Source organism: Rosa chinensis, chromosome 6 (assembly GCF_002994745.2).
Source record: "Rosa chinensis cultivar Old Blush chromosome 6, RchiOBHm-V2, whole genome shotgun sequence".
Lineage (NCBI taxonomy): Eukaryota > Viridiplantae > Streptophyta > Magnoliopsida > Rosales > Rosaceae > Rosa > Rosa chinensis.
The window spans coordinates 41,341,775-41,359,436 of NC_037093.1; the positions used below are offsets into that span (position 1 = coordinate 41,341,775).

General features: G+C 38.4%; 1 protein-coding gene across 4 annotated transcripts; it reads left to right on the plus strand.

Annotated features, from left to right (window-relative positions):
* Positions 1–11,469: 11,469 nt before the first annotated feature.
* Positions 11,470–14,312, plus strand: LOC112172605 (3-isopropylmalate dehydratase large subunit, chloroplastic). 4 transcript variants are annotated; one of them, XM_040509819.1, is made up of 8 exons: positions 11,473–11,902; positions 11,979–12,023; positions 12,113–12,208; positions 12,647–12,696; positions 13,066–13,120; positions 13,224–13,355; positions 13,517–13,564; positions 13,644–14,097. In XM_040509819.1, the coding sequence occupies exons 3-8, from the start codon at positions 12,113–12,115 to the stop codon at positions 13,833–13,835; spliced, it is 573 nt and encodes a 190-aa protein (XP_040365753.1). In that variant the 5' UTR covers positions 11,473–11,902; positions 11,979–12,023; the 3' UTR covers positions 13,836–14,097. The 4 variants fall into 4 exon arrangements, with proteins under 4 accessions (XP_040365754.1, XP_040365753.1, XP_024165774.1 ...); XM_024310007.2 differs by lacking the exon at positions 11,979–12,023 and adding an exon at positions 14,104–14,312 and having other exon boundaries at positions 11,477–11,902; positions 13,644–13,802; XM_024310006.2 differs by lacking the exon at positions 11,979–12,023 and having other exon boundaries at positions 11,476–11,902.
* Positions 14,313–17,662: the final 3,350 nt, after the last annotated feature.

Here is a 17,662-nt window from a genome sequence, read left to right on the forward strand (position 1 = left end):
GCTGAAGACTAGATTGACTACAGCTCCAGTGTTGACTATTCCATCTAGTGGCGGTGGTTTAGTTATTTACAGTGATGCTTCTCATCAGGGTTTGGGCTGTGTGTTGATGCAGCATGGTAAGGTTGTTGCTTATGGCTCTAGACAGTTGAAGGTGCATGAGCGAAACTACCCCACTCATGATCTAGAGCTAGCGGCAGTGGTTTTTGCCTTGAAGATTTGGAGGCATTATCTTTATGGTGAGAAGTTCGAACTCTTTTCTGATCATAAGAGTTTGAAGTATCTATTCTCCCAGAAGGAGTTGAACATGAGGCAGAGAAGATGGATGGAGCTCATCAAAGATTATGATTTCACCTTGGAGTATCATCCCGGAAAGGCCAATGTAGTGGCGGATGCTTTGAGCAGGAAAACCAGGGGAATTGTGGCATCTCTTATGGTTCAGGAGTGGCTTATGTTGGAGACTGTATCTGAGTTTGACCTTAAGCCCACAGGAGAAGGACAAGGAATCTTTCTCGGTAGTATCACTTTACAGCCGACCTTGATTTCTAGGATCATTCAGAGTCAGACACATGATGAGTTCGCTCAAATGGTGATTTCTGATATGATTCTTGATGCCAACGAGGAAGGTCCCTCTGAGTGGACAGTTGGAGCTGATGGTGGATTGAGATTTCGATTGAAATTGTATGTTCCGGGCGGTGATAACCTCAAGGAGGAGGTCATGCAGGAAGCACATCGATCTCGATATACGGTACACCCAGGGAGTACCAAGATGTATATGGATCTACGAAGACAGTTTTGGTGGATTGGGATGAAAAGGGATGTGGCTGAGTATGTATCTAGGTGCCTTACTTGTCAGCGGGTGAAGGCAGAGCATCAAAGGCCTGCAGGAATGTTGAAACCTTTGCCGATTCCAGTATGGAAATGGGAAGAGATCTCCATGGACTTTGTGACCGGATTGCCTAGATCCAGACAAAGTTATGACTCTATTTGGGTGATAGTTGACAGATTGACAAAGTCAGCACACTTCCTTCATGTGGCAAAGACGTACTCCGGTGATACATTATGTAAGTTGTATCTGGATGAGATAGTGAAACTTCATGGTGTGCCGGTAACGATTGTTTCTGATCGGGATGCTAGGTTCACTTATGAATTTTGGCGAAGATTTCATAAGGCTTTTGGCACATCTTTGGCTATGAGCACTGCATTTCATCCACAGACTGATGGGCAAACTGAGAGAGTGAACCAAGTGATGGAGGATATGCTTAGAGCTTGTGTTCTGGACTTCAAGGGAAGTTGGGCGGATCATCTACCATTGGTAGAGTTTGCCTACAACAACAGCTATCACTCCAGTATCGGCATGGCCCCATATGAGGCACTTTATGGTAGGCCATGTAGGACTCCTATCTGTTGGGCGGCAGTTGGAGAGAAGGAGCTCTTGGGTCCTGCGCTTGTTCGGGAGACTACAGAGAAGGTTACGACCATCCGAGACAGGATCCGTACTGCACAGAGTAGACAGAAGAGCTATGCCGATCTGAAGAGAAGACCGTTGGAGTTTGTGGTGGGTGACCATGTGTTCTTGAAAGTCTCACCTATGAAAGGTGTGGTGAGATTTGGCAAAAAGGGTAAGTTGGCACCAAGATATGTTGGACCCTTTGAGATTTTGGAAAAGGTCGGAGACTTGGCATATCGGCTTGCTTTACCAGTTAGCATGTCCGGTGTACACAATGTCTTCCATGTGTCCATGCTCAGGAGGTACATCCGAGATGAGTCCCATGTGATTGATCATGGTACTATTGAGGTGAATCCGGATGTGACCTTCGTCGTTGAACCTATTCATATCTTGGATAGGTCAACGAAGAGACTTCGTAGGAAGGAGGTTGATTTGGTCAAGATTTTGTGGAGTCACCATGACGAGGGTGATGCTTCTTGGGAGTTGGAATCAGATATGAGATTCAGATATCCACAGTTGTTCGTCAGTGAGTGTGCCTGAATTTCGAGACGAAATTCCTTTAAGGAGGGTAGACTGTGAAGACCCGAAATTCTCAGTTAAATATTTTGTAATTCGATATTGTTCAATTATATGATATATGAATTTTGGACATGATTCGTATGTTGTTGTATGAGAAATTGGTTTCGAATGAGTTTATTTTCGAAACAAACGTTATTTAGGGGGGGTCACTAAAATTGACTTTTTGTATGTACGGAATTTGGGGAAACTTTCTTCACGAAAGTTGCAGAGCTCGTCGATACGAGTTCGTGCATATACGGAACGCAAGAATCGGAGTTTGTATGAAGAAGTTATAGCATTTGGAAAAGTTGCCAAATTGGGTATATATATGAATGGAAAGTTTCCAGACATAGGGTTTCCATTTTGGGCAGCCGACCTCTCTCTCTCTCCCGAGCCCGAGCCGAAAACAGAGCAAAGTAATCTCTGGGCGATTTCTTCCTCCTCCGGCCACCAAACCACACCAAACCACTTCCTTTGGCTTCGCCTCAACCTTGCGCAGCTTCCTGTGGCAGCCTTGCGCCGTCTTGTGGCTTGTGGCGGCGGCGGCAGCACGTTTTTCCTTTCCGGCCAACTTGGGGTGCGAAAGGAATACCCGAGTTCTAGGTCACCAATCTTCAAGATTCTTAGCTTGTTGAACTCCCCTTGAGTTTCTGATCAATATTCCAAAAGACCCAGACCGGAGGTGAACGTTTTCACGCTCGTCGGAGCGCTCACCGGTTTCTGCAAAAAAATCCGGCCACTTCGACTGTTTTGGTAATTTTCAATCACTTCCACTCATTTTCTGACTTCGTGATAGTTATGAAAGTTTCTCAGATCGATGAAACGAAGAGGAAAAGCTCGGCCCTGACACCATAGGCAGTGGTCGGCGACGGATCTGTCCCTAACTCCGGCGGCCTTTTCCGGCCACCTCCGGGGATTCCAGGGGCAGTTTCTGCCCATTTTTATGTTCTACATGTTTATACGATCATTTTGATATATCTACCAATCGAGCCGACATGATCACAAATAATTAAGTTTCCGCAAATTTTTGATGTTTCACTCAAATCAAAGTTCAAAGCTTCTCCACAATTTAAGATATTTAATACAAAAGAGAAAAACAAAATCACTTCGCATTTCATTTTTGTCTAATCTGGGCAAGCCATTTAAAGTCCTAGTTGACTGAGAAAGTTGCTTTACTTCATTCACGTACCTTTTGATAGTTCTTTTATTATAAACTTGTCGTTGGGATTGAAAACTTGAAATAGGAACTAGGGGATTGACGGAGATACCTATAATAAAGAGCTGGGTAGGTTTTGTTTGTCAGTTAGTTTCTTTTTGCTGGGTATATCGTTTTCAAGAGGGGGATATTTTGGAGAAATCAGGTTGTTTAATTAGAAGTATTTACAAATAAATATATTATTGGGTTTAGTTAGATTTTTGTTGGGTACATTTAGAAAGACCTTTAAACAATTAACCTTGGCCTCCATTATCTTGTCTTCTTGCTTATCACCGACATCACCCCATTTAGAAACAAAGCAATTGTTTATTAATCAATTAAATTTTGCCTCTATACACCACCGCTTCCATTAATGAATCAAGTTTGTTGATCAAATTACTGCTTCAAGTAACAAAGAGAATATGAGATATTGGAAGAGAGCAAAGTGGTGCGAGAGCGATAGGCCAGAGCAATGCAGCAACTCTTGATGAAGCGTCGTGGCCGTCCCACCAAATACAACGCCGTCAGGACTCAGTTCCGGCGTCTCAGTGAGCCCATACTCTTTTCGGAGAACGAGATATGGAACGCGAGACAGGCTGAGGACAATTCTGGCCAAGCTGCTACGTGATGCCAAAGTTCATATTGCCCATGGCAACCTTGCAGCTTCAACGTGCAAGGAGGAAGGAGGATGACCCCGATGAGTGTCGGGGTTAATTTTGGAATTTTCTAAGCCAAGTGGGCCTACCAAAGTTGAGTGGCATGCCACATCTGCGGTTTAACAGCTCTATTTCATGGACACATGACGGAATGACTTATTAGATGAAAAATTATAGTGCAAGGGTGTTTTTGATGAAATTAGAAGTTAATGGACTGAATTGATTTTAGACCAAAACCACAGGGTCAACTAGTATTTAGCCCTTTATTCGATCAATACACTTATACACATACATAGGACATCTTAATCATATGTGGTTCAATTGATGTCAACTTACATATAGTATTAATAGTACATACATACTATATTTTAAAGCATATCACTACTACAAAAATTTAATCACACAACACTAATCGCACAACGGAATAGAAATCATCTGTTGTGTGTTTAAGTAAGCTCTATCATACAACGGTTTTAGTTATATTCTGTTGTGTGAATGTCAACTAAGTGATAACTTTTTTATCAGAACTACATGGCACAACGGAAATGAAGTAATGTCTGTCGTCTGAGTCTTAAAAAATTTAGCGACAGATTTCCCTCCACTTTGGAGTCTTGATTGGCTCTTGAAACACTGAAATTTGGGCTACTAGGACAACGGGTTTTACTATTTCCGTTGTGTGATTGAAAAACTAAGCATCAAAGTTTGAGGAAGCTTGCTTGAATGTCTTCCCCTAGATAGGCCTAGTGCAAGCTATAGAAATTGTACAACAGATTTAAGATTTTCTGTTGTGTGAACTTGGAACTGAGCGGCAACATTTTGAGCCAAAATGATGTAGGCGCCATGTTTCCCTCCATGATTTCACATTTTGATTTTTAGTGCTACACTCAGACGACAGTTGGTAAGGTTTGTGTTGTGTGAATAACTTTGAAAATAGCTAGGTTTAATTGCCATCGTGTCCAAAAGAAAGGAAGAAAAAGAAAGCCTTCCTCTCGACACTTGACGCTCGTCGCTCAGCTCACTCTAGACCCTAAACGAAATCTCAGTCCTCTCTTAAACCTAGAAACCCATCTCTCTTACAAACCCATCTCGATCTCAGTCCTCTTCTTCATAGATTGAAAATTCCAAACAAAGCTGGACAAAAAACCCATCTCTCTTTCGAACCGTTTTCCGGCGAATGGATTCAATTTCAAGCTTTGTACTCTGCTTCTTATTCTCATCCTCCGCCTCAGCCTCTTCTCCCGCGCCGTCACTATCCTCAACAGCCTGAGCCTCCTCCTAGTTTTAGTTTTTCTCCGCCTCAATTGGTGCCTCTAGCTCAGTGACTTGGTGTTCCAGTACTCCAAAAGCGGCGTCGTTTGGGTCCTATCTTAAAATAGAAGACCCCCGTCGTCTACAGGCATTGCTTCCCAGCTTTTCTTCTTCCCTCTTCCTTTCACTCTCATTCTTGTCTTCGCCGCTCACCCTGCTGAATCTAATGGCCAGATACATCACTCACCCTTTTGAATTGTACTAAACCCTGCTCTGTCCTAAAAACCCTAAACCCTAAATAAATTTTGTGTATTTGGGGAGGTTTTGTAGAGGAAGTGGGTATTGAGAAATGGAACAAGCTCGAGAACAAGTATGTATTCGTGTATTTGAACCCGAAAAAGGGTTCGAAGAAGGTTCTAGTGAAGTGTCTTGTGATTGATGAAATATTGAGTGTAGATGCTTTGGCTGATGGGGCATCTCAGAACGTTCATTGTGAATTTAAGTAGGTTTTTGCGTTGATTCTGTGTTTGTTTTGGAATTGGGTAGTGTTTGAATTCTTGGTTGTTAATTGGGTTTTGGGTTTTTTCTTTAAACAATTTTGCAGTGTTGGTGATTATGTGTAAGAAAATGAGGGCAGTAATTACTCATCACAGTTTAAGAACTTGTACACCCCAGTGAAGAATCTCAACGCTCAAGTTTTGTTGAAATTGGAGGAGCCTTCCACACCCAAGGCAACAAGGTAAATTCGGGCCCATCTTGTATCTTATTTTGGTTCTGTTATGGAGTTGTTGCGTTTTAAATTACGGAATGCTAAACATGTTGGTTTCAATATGGATTCGATGAGCTAGACTGCTAGTAAGACTGAGTTAGAACAATTATGTTGAGATACACAAATTTGCATACCAAAGTTTTTGATTGCTGAATGCACTGAACATGCTGCTTTTTATCTGTTTAATCATTTTTGTTAGGGAAACTGGTAGTTCAGACTTGACTAATATATCAGTAAATGAGCCTGGGCATGGTGCTGGATCTCCAGGGTATCTCTCTTGCTCTCTCTCCCACACATCCACATGCACATTCACACACTAATTTGGTATTGTACTATAGTATATAAAAAATGCCACCCTATTGATCATGTGAAAATTCTGAGGAACTGTAGTTGTTAAAGTATTTTCATAAATAGTTTAATTCTGCGTTTCTGGAAGTTTTGGAGAAGGAGAAGACTACTGGCCAAGTCAGTTTCAATTGAAACTGGAGAAGGTAAGAACCATGCACAGGTTCTGTTTTGGGATACCGAAATGGTCAAGGGTGGGTTACTGATGATCTGGTATTTGTTAGGTGTTACACGACTGTTGATGGTTGATTGCAGCAATTGGAATTAGCCCTTAGTTTGGAGAAGAAGAATTGGTAAGGGTCTGGGTCCTAGTTACTGAGTACTGTTGGTGTGGTGATGTTCAAATGGTTGTAACTGTGGCTTATCGATTGAAAGCATTGAGTTTGAATTGTTGTTGATTAAATAGTTGGAACCCGGCAAATTGCTTGATTGATTAATGCCTCTTAAAGTTGTAGATTACAACAAAGTATACTGTGGACAAGCATGAAATGGCTAAATGTGTGGAGAAGATTAGTGTTGTTAGTTAAAACGATGACGGAGTCTAAGAGAACGAAGGAGAAGGTATAGTCGGAACATACGGTTCGATCTAAATGCCTTTGTTCTGTTCTATGTGATGGAGTCTATATAATTTGAGATTTACCAACCCAGTTAAGGAGTGGTGACCAACACAAGGCATCTTATTAAAACTAATATGCAGGACCGATCGCTCATTCAAGAATCAGATTTGGAGTTTTGAAAGCTTAAGTGATCTTTTTGAGCAAATGAGGCAGATTAGGTACTTTCTTGCTAAACCATATTTTTATTCACTCTCTTCCTTTACATTGTTTCCTTTTTTTTTTTTTTAATGATATTCTGCACATAAGTCTGTACACTAACCTTCCTTCTGCCTAGAGTTATCTTTGCTCCTGTCTAAGCACAATACCAGCTGAGGCTGCCTATCGGAAGGTATTCATCAGAGTTTGCATTTGTTTTCATACAATGGTTTGTTTGCTGGCCTATGATTTTAAAATGTAGTACATTTTATCATGTCAAGAATCCAGAGCTTGCCATGTTCTCTTTGATGTTTTATTCATTATAGATCAGAAGCTTTGCTACAGTTTTTATTGATTAATTTGCTTCTGTGTTTTCATGTTTAATAACTATTCTTTGGGGGGTGTGTGTATATATATAGCTATTCTTTTATAATCTTCCATATTGCTAATTTGCTAATCAGTTAATCTGGTTAAGTATATAGGAATTCCTTTGTTAATCATTGTGGATGTTTTGTTAAATATTATGAGTTCTAACAAAATTTATAATGTTCCTGGTAATTGGTCATTTGTTAGTGTCCTTGCATTTTCATAGTTTACATTTGGTTGCTGGTTACTTGCTAATTCACTTGTCAGGCATCATTCTTATGAAATAAAATTTATCATTCACTGAAATTCAATAGTTGTTGTTAATTATCACCATGTGGATTTGAAATATCTGTGTCAATAGGCAAGTCTCAATAGTACTGACTAAGAAAACTCAAAATCCCTACAAAACCCTACACCGAAATGGGATACCCCTTTGGGGCCCAAATCTTGTTGTGCTAGCTTTCATGAGTTTCACTCTCTATTATTGGTATATTCTTGATTAAATTTATTTTATCTTGCAGTTGTTTAGAGCAACTTATATTCTGTTTCATTCTCATAATACTTTTTCTGTGAGAGAACTTGTGAAGACTTCCTTCCATCACTTTTGTTACTCCATGAACAAGAGGAATTTGTCATTGTGAATGCTTGATAGTCTAAAAGATATGGTCTAAAAGATTTTGGTTAACTATGCCATATATGTCTTTAATGGTTGGAATATTACTAATGAAAGTTCTGTAGTTCTCTATTTGATGCTCGTCTTTGTCCCATCTAGTCGGAAACATACAATGGGTTTAGACTTCAATACCTCCATTTCGTTCTAGCATCTACAGTTTCTTTTTCTTTTTTTATGTTACTTTCAATCTTTTTTGAATCTATAGTTAGGCCTATCAAATACCATGCATTCTATGAGGTAATCATTGTTTTTACTGCATTTTTTCATTCATTGATGATCTCTCTTTTTCATGTATTTTGTGTTCGTTGTTAGCATTATTTCAAACATTTCATGATTTCTCTCACCCTTTCTTAAGAGTTGTGTGATTGCCATTTTTTTTTGGGTAAATTTCGCAAACAATACACCAAGTAAAGGCCACTAATAATTCATATACACAAAGTTTCAAACCAAACATTTCGGTACACGAAATCTGAAACTCGACCCACTATCAGTACACGACGTCAATTTTTGACACCAAAATATCCACTATGCCCTCAGTTCTTTTTTTTTTTTTAATAATTTTTTTTCTATTATTTTTTTTCCTTCATTTTATCTTTCTTCTTCCTTCTTCCGGACTCACTCCCTCGCTTCCAACACCGCCTTCCTCACCTCGCATAACAGAAAAAAAATGACTCGAGTCATTTATAAACGAAGGAAAAAAAAATAACAGAAAAAAAAATTATTAAAAAAAAAAAAACTGAGGGCATAATGGACATTTTGGTGTCAAAAAATGACGTCGTGTACTGATAGTGGGTCGAGTTTCAGATTTCGTGTACCGAAATGTTTGGTTTATTGAAACTTTGTGTATAAGAATTATTAGTGGCCTTTACTTGGTGTAGTATTTGCGAAATTTTCCCTTTTTTTTTTCCTTAGTTGATTTTTGTAAACTGCATCTATTCTTATTAGAAGCTTACTGATTTGTATAATGGTTAGTGCTTAAAGTCATAACATGTTACTTATGCTTGCAAAGATAATAAGGTGTTGCCATAAAGCCTATAATTATACAGCATGTATTTTTTTTCTATTTAGAATTGCAGATCTCACAAAACTATCCTAAGCTAGGATTGCAGATCATTAATGTTAAGGTTGGCTCTGTCTCTGGCTCTGTACTATCCTAAGCTAAATGTCATTTTTGTTGTCCTTGAGAGAAAGAACATGCCCATTTTGTATCTAGAGTCATGAGTCATGTACTCATGTGGTAATGGTGGAAATCAATGTATTTATATTGTGATTTCTGGACTTTTGGTTTCACTTGCATTTTTTGTTCTTTGCTGTTAACTTCCTGCATTTTCGTTTTCTTGTTTCACTACTCTTTCATCACATTCCCATGTAGCTTTGTATTATCTTTCTTCTGCAACCATTGAATCATGTTGTGCCTAATGCAAGCATTGTCAAATTTTATCAAATCACTAAACAAGTTTGCATCTTGCAGGCCAATTGGGGGAGTGAGACATTCCAAGTTTTGTTGAAGCCAAAGGCAGTTAAAGGCTAAGAGCTATCGAGGATGGGAATATTTTTTAATTCTTGTGTAGCTAACTAGGAATGCTTTGGTTTAGTGAATTATCTAGTTACTTGAATGTATGAATGCTTGAATAATGGTACTTGAATGATAAGGATTAGAGTATTGTTTATCTGGTAATATATTGAGTATTATTTCTAGACAAACATTTATATTGATATTCTTCTTATTGTCCAAGATTCACTCATACAACACAATACAAGACAATGTGTTGTATAACTGTAAAAGAGTTCAAAATTGAGGCTTCTCCTACAATAATCACTGGTTGTTACCCGATTTGATTACAATATTCATACCACAGCTAACGAAATATAGCTGTTGTGTGAACTAACAACCAACAACAAAAGAAAACAAAATTATGTTGTGTGAGATTCATAACACCCAACAGAAATAAAATGATCTCTGTTGTCTGAATAATCAACAGACAAGGGTGATAATTTCACTTCAGTTGTGTGTTACTTACCTCAGACAACAAAAAATCAGTTATATCTGTTTGTCTGTTATTAGTCTCAGACAACAAAGAATGAGTTATACCTATTGTGTGTTATGAATCTTAGACAACAAAGAATGAGTTATACCTGTAGTGTGTTATGAATCTCAGACAACGGCGAATTCCTTCTTCTGTTGTCTGAATGTGCTGACACATCCCGGTGCATGCCATGCCAGTCACATGCCTGTGCAAAATTCACACAATGGAAACAAGTATTATGTTGAGCAAAGTATTGTCACACAATGGTGAAATCACCTTTGTTTGATTTTTCAATCACACAACACTCACTTAGACCACGGTCAGTTTGTTCATCACACAACAGAAAAACACCATCGTCTGATGACCTTTTTGTAGTAGTGTATTATAATAGATTACTTTTGCTCAATTAGAGAACTGGACAATCTTCTTCATCCTTGAATCTTGAACAGGTCATGACTAAGACAACCTTTCCCCACATACATCCCATTCTTAGTTAACATAAACTTGTCAACCTAAAAAACTAACTTGAAACCATTCTTACTAAGCAGCGATCCAGAAACTAAGTTTTTCCAAATATCAGAAACATGAAGTACTTTTGTTAGAGTGAGTACCTTTCCAGATGTCAACTTGAGTGTCAAATGTCCTTGGCCTTCTACGTACTCTTGAAGTACAGGAATTTCCCATAAAGAGTTGTTCTCCTTGTTCCACTGCTTCATATGTAATGAATATCTTCTTGTCAAAACAGATGTGGCGTGTAGCCCTAGTGTCCACCCACCAACCATCACTACTGGTCATCATGTTCACTTCAGAGATCATAGCTAACAAAGTGATATTAGATATTCCACATGAAAGTTTGTCCTCTTCAGCTATATGAACCTCCTTGGCCTTGCGTTTATATTTCTTGTAATTGTTTGTCTTTCCTTTATGGCTATGACAATCAGGAGCTCTATGCCCAGCCTTGTTACAACTAAAACATTTTCCTTTGAAATCATGATGCCTCTTTGAATTCCCTTGTCACGCCCCGATCCCAAAATTGTAGAGATCATTGAGTCTATGACAACCATTTACAACTGAAGAGACAGTAAAAGAAGGTAAAAGAATAAGCACTTCACATTTAAATAAAAACATGACATTTTATATAAACCACTCTAGTAAAACATATTAAATATATACAAGAGTTGAACTTTATATAAACATGATCAAAACCATTGTAACAAGGGATAGTGCCCAACACTACTAAAAACAATTGCATTCGCTTCGGAAATTTACGACGGAAAACTTTTCCGTCGCAAAAAGTCAGCTTTTACGACGGCATGTGCTACGGATATTTTTCCGTAGTATATTTGCAAGTTTGTGCGACGGATATAATGTTGCCGTCGTATAATTTTAAATCAATTGCAACGGTTTTGCCACGCCGTCGCATAAATTGTTAAGGAAAAGTAAAAAAAAGAAAAAACTTTTCTAGATCTAGATCTGTGGCTACACTTTCCTTCTCATCCTCCTCTCTCTGACTCTCTCTCTCTCTCGCTACAGCTCTCTGCTCTTATCGATCTTCTCTTCCATGGCCACCCCGACCTCTACCACCTCTCTTATTTCCTCTATTAATCACTCTATAACGATATGGTGGTGGTGGAATCACTGGGATGGCTGACGGAGTCGACCATAATGCCAAGAAGCACCGCGCGACGGCGTCGGAGCCTCTTCGATCATGGAGCTCAAAGCCTAGCTTTACCAGTCTCAAGAAGATTCCAAGAAGTACAAAGACCTCGCAGACCCCGACGCCGAGTTCCACCGCGCTAAGTAGAAGATCACCGCTCACGATGTCTTCTCTGCCAAGAACTCCGGCATCGACGCCTGGGCCCACAGGTACTCAACTTTCTATCTTATTGTCCAATTTTTGATATGGGTTTTGCTCTAATTTCCTTGATTATGCGCTGTTTAGGTGAAATTTGGATCGTTCTAGGTTAGGGTTTTGAGATCGTTCTAGGTTAGTGTAAGTGAACTCACTGCGATAAGGAACTGCCGTTCATTTGGTTGCAGTTGTTAATTACTCTTTGTTTGACATATACTGGACAGATGGAAGAGAGGATGACATTATGCAACATGGTTATTGAAGCTGGGGGTAAAAATGGTATCGTCCCTGCTGATAGCACTACATACAAGTACCTTGAGGTTAGTATTGTAAATCATCAAATCCTCTCGCACTCCCACACACATACATAAAGTTTTGTATGTATATGTATATTAGCATCAATAGCATGAAAATGAATGTCTGTGTATGCGAATAGTTAGATGTGTGTGTCAATAGCTGTTCTTGTTTTCTCTGGTGCATGCTGTTGATGCATTTGTGAGCATCTGTGGGTGACTTTAAGGCTGGGTTTGGAACCTTCCTTGTCTAAATATTTTAAAGCGTGTGCATGAGGACATCAACATTCATTATCCCATATACCTAGTGGTGGCAGGAACTGCTTGTCTAGATTTCACTTTTGCCCTGTCATAAACCTGTTACTGTTTTGTGGGTTGTTTTGCAACAAATCGTTTTCTCTTTGTTCGTTGCTGTACATTTCAGTTCTCTAGCACAGGCTAAATGATGTAAATTTTGTATTGCAGGATAAAACGTCTGTACCCTATGAACCTGTGTATAGTGATGATACAGCTAGGTAAATTTTTTCTATTAGATTTTCGCACTTTATTAGCCTAGCCATTTCATATTCTGGTTTATAAGTTGGTACATCTTCTGTGTATTAACATTGAAATCGGCATTAAAATTGCATTCAACTTGGAGATGAACCCTGGAATTTGTGTTTAAGTTTGCTATGGTGAATGCATCAACTTCTGATTTTACCAATATAAAGTCAGGTTTTCAGAAAATGATTTTACTTGGATTGCAATTCATGAAATTTCTAGCTCATTGCTGGTGCCCTTGCCATGTTAGTAGATGAGACTAAACAACAGTTTAAATCATTTCCTACCATATTGCTCCCTAAGAATCATGTTGTACTAATGAGTTTGTTTTCCTATGGATTTAGATTTCTTACAGAGTACAGATTTGATATCTCAAAACTGGAGCCATTGGTGGCAAAGGTGAGCTGCACATATATAACTCTCATATAATCCTCTGTTTTTGGTCTTGAGGATTACTTTTTTAACCTCTCTTCTGCAAGTAATTTTTTGAATTGTTTTGCAGCCTCATTCTCCAGATAACCGTGCTTTAGCAAGAGAGTGCAAAGATGTGAAAATTGACAGAGTCTATATTGGATCTTGTACTGGTGGGAAAACAGAGGATTTTATGGCTGCTGCTAAAGTTTTTCTTGCTTCAGTAAAGACTCCAATAACTTAGTATATTCAGATTGCACAGTTCAATTCCCTTTATCTTTGTATTACATCACCTTGTATTTTCCTTACATGTGTTTATTTAATTTGCTTACGTATTTTTTCTACTATTGGTTTAAGCTTACAGAACTGATTGCTATACTGCAGGGAAAAAAGGTCAAAGTGCCCACTTTTCTTGTACCTGCTACACAAAAGGTTTGTCATGCAACATAATTAAACTTATAAAAATTTCTTGATAAATGCAAATTTGATATATTGCATTTGCCATTTGTAGGTTTGGATGGACGTGTACAGTCTTCCAGTGCCAGGATCAGGTGGCAAGACTTGCTCGCAGATATTTGAGGAAGCTGGTTGTGACACACCTGCAAGTCCCACTTGTGGTGCTTGCATGGGTGGTCCTAGAGACACTTATGCTCGCTTGAATGAACCACAGGTAAATGTATTTCTTCACCTGCACATATTCTGATGATCTAATCATGTCCAGGCTCTTACGTGCCAAGGCTGCTAGACCTCAGATAATAGCATCTTCACTGGTGTAGGACTGATTCTCTGAACCTCATAATCCCATTTGCAGATAATCTTGTCCTAATGGAAACAGTAATTATTTGAATTTAATAATTCTGAAACTATATTCATCTTGTTTTGAAGATCCACTGGTACTGAATCATTATTTTCCATTTCGAATATACTGAAACTCATGCCTCCTTTATTTTATTTTTTTTGTTTCTTTGCAGATACTTGGGTAGCAGGGTTGTGAAAAGAGTGCCCGAGTGTTAAGAGTTCTGTCTTTTGTAAATTTCCTTCTTTAGTTTTGATGTTTTGGTGCCACTGGGCATTATCCCTTGCTGTAAGGGTTTTGATCATGTTTCTATATAGTTCAACTCTTGTATATATGTATTATTGTATATATGTAATATGTTTCTTTGGAGTGGTTTAGATGGTACTAGCTTTGGTGTGCAATTCACACCATTTTTTTTTTTTTTTTATAAATGAAATATTCTTTTGCGACGGCAAAGTATCCGTCGCAACAAATTCACCCCAATTTTTTTTAAAAATGAAATATCTTTTTGCGACGGCAAAGTATCCGTCGCAAATAGTTTAGCCATTGCGACGGCAGCAGTTTTCCGAGGCAAATACTTTTTGCGACGGCATTTTACCGTCGCAAATGGATTTTGTGACGCCACCTATTGCAACGCCAACATTTCCGTCGCAAAAGGCTCAATTTTCCGTCGCGAAAAGTTTTTTCCGTCGCAAAAGCCCAATTTGCCGTCGCAAAATAGGCGTCGCAAATGCAATTCTTTTTAGTAGTGCAATGGCACAAAACATCAAAACAAAAGAAGGAAGTTTACCAAGAGAGAACTCTTAACACTCAGGCACTCGTTTCATAACCATGCCTAAGTTTCTACAAATTCTGCAATTAATGTAAATAATTTTTGATAGAAATTCCACATGAAGCTTTCATAATCTGCAATGTAAATTAATTCTGACAGAAATTCCGCATGAAGCTTCTCTTAGATTGTTGTAAAAATATGGGACGAAATTCCTGTAAAATTAAAACACAAAATAATATGGTAATATCTTGGGAAATAACAATAATAATAGAAATAAGATAACATAAGCAAAGTAAGAAAATAATATATATATTTGCATAGGAAAAACTTATCAAGTCGAGGCGTGCAAGCGTAATGTCCTAAGAGAATATTTGTTCCTACTGCACAAGGTTGAATGACGAACTTCCCCCAAAATACAACAACTTTCGAGCTCCATCATGCAGCTAAGAAGTTCCATTCAACCTTAATCACTCGTGCACTCAAAACGGTGTATAAGTAAAGTAGGTATATGTATAGTTTGTAAGAGTATCTTTGGTAAAGGTATTTGGCTAGAGTAGCTGCATTCTACCAGTCTAAATTCCCACACATGTTCATGTTTCATGCATCACCATATGCCTTCCAACTCTAGCCATGCACCCTTATATAGGTCATACTTACCAACGACCATCATTAGCCTCATTAACCATATAACGGTCAAATAATCATTATATATTAATATAAAAAAATGGTTAAAATCATAAATAAAATAATGAAGATAATATTGAAATTAACCGCACAATAAATAAAGAAATAACTAAACTATGTTTTAATTTTAAATCATAAAATTTCCAACAAAGGAGCGAGAGATCCAAGCCTCCCACACATTATATATAGCTAGGATGTTCCAAGGCTTACACAGCATCAATTGCCATTGCCAATACAAGTATCCAACTACTAGAACGTACCTAGATTATATACATTTCTCTATGGGAATTAAAAGCAAGTCGATCTGTAGCTAGTGATGGCAAACAAATTATGACCACCGAGGATTTGAAGCAGTGGCTAAAGAAATTTGATACTGATAGAGATGGCCGTATGAGAAAAGAAGACAACAATTCAAATAATTAATGAAAAAATCAATGAAAAATAAAATAAAAAGCATGATTACAAAATTCAGTTACAATTTATATGCATACGTATTATAGACATAAGTGTAGTGTCACAAGTACATGTTCTATATATATCGATAAAACTTTAGAATACATATGAGAACAGTATTATATTCACCCCAAATAATCAATTGGACATTGATCAATTTTTTATTTGTGTGAATATATACTCAACTCTTACATGAAACCAGGGGCGGATCTAGGTATAGGGGTGGGAGGACTGAAGCCTCCCCAGACTTTTGAGTTGAAAAAAAAAAAAAAAAACTTATATATGATATATATTTTATGTTTGTACGTATGTATGTTTGTTTGACGAAGCCCACCCGAACTTCTGAATTATCGAAGTCATACTCCTCTCTGGCTCTCCCATTCTCTCCATCCATCACAAATTCTCATTCTTCGTCTTCTTTCCAAAAGGCTTAAATTCCAGACTAAATCAATCGTTGAACACTTAGATTCTCAAATTCTTATCTCCCCGCTCCTGCATTCCCACATTTGTGCATAATTGTACTACAAAATTTTTTTTGAGCTTCTCCCAAAGAGACACATGAATACGTAACCCACCCCATTTTCGGATCTTAGATCCGCCATTGCATGAAACACTTGACTAGTTCCTAGAACTTGAATATATGCACTTATGCAGGGACCAGATTAGAGCCCTATACGTAGATGTAATGTGCAGCCCACTGATCGTATACAGATTCATAGTAGTGCAAGTCATATATGACCCAACAAACCCTAAATTTTCTTGCATATATGCCTCCGCGGAACGACAGTATGAAGGGGGGGGGGGTCCGAGGATTCGCAATCCCGATCTGACATACACCAAGGAGCAGATGATTACTTTTTTCAACATCTTTGACAAAACTTAAGACGGCAAGCTATCCAAGGATGAGGTGGCCGTAGAATTAGCTAAACTTGGGGCGTAATTTACCGAGTACAGAGCCCAGAGAGCACTACACCACGCTGATGCCAACAAGGACGGCTTCATATATAGGTGGAGACGAACTCAACAATCTTGTAGACTACGCACAGAAGCATTAATTTGGGCGCCAAGATCGCACAGTTCTGATCATCAGTACGTGTTGGGGTACTCTATGGAAGTAACTTTCACTAATAGAATAAACGCAACTGAATGCAGCCCCACCAAGGCCATGCAGATGCTTGAGCATGGTTGATTGTTTGGGGATATGGATTGCTTACTATTCCCTCCATAATCCGTTACTAGCCTCTTAACACACGCGTTAGCGTGTGTCAGTTTGCTTTATCTTTTTGTTAATATTTATGTAATATTAATTTGATTTTTTTATTGTTTTCAAATAAGAATCGCTGATGCCAACAAGGACGGTTTCATATATAGGTGGAGACGAACTCAACAATCTTGTAGACTATGCACAGAAGCATTTGAGTGCCAAGATCACATAGTTCTGATCATCAGTACGTGTTGGGTTATCTATGGAAGTGACTTTCACTAATAGAATAAACGCAACTGAATGTAGCCACACCAAGGCCATGCAGATGCTTGTGCATGGTTGATTGTTTGGGGATATGGATTTCTTACTATTCCCTCCATAATCCATTACTAGCCTCTTAACACACGCTAACGCGTGTGTCAATTTGCTTTATCTATTTGTTAATATTTATGTAATATTAATCTGATTTTTTATTGTTTTCAAATAAGAATCGCTGATGCCAACAAGGACGGCTTCATATATAGGTGGAGATGAACTCAAGAATCTTGTAGACTACGCACAGAAGCATTTGGGTGCCAAGATCACACAGTTATGATCATCAGTACGTGTTGGGTTTCTATG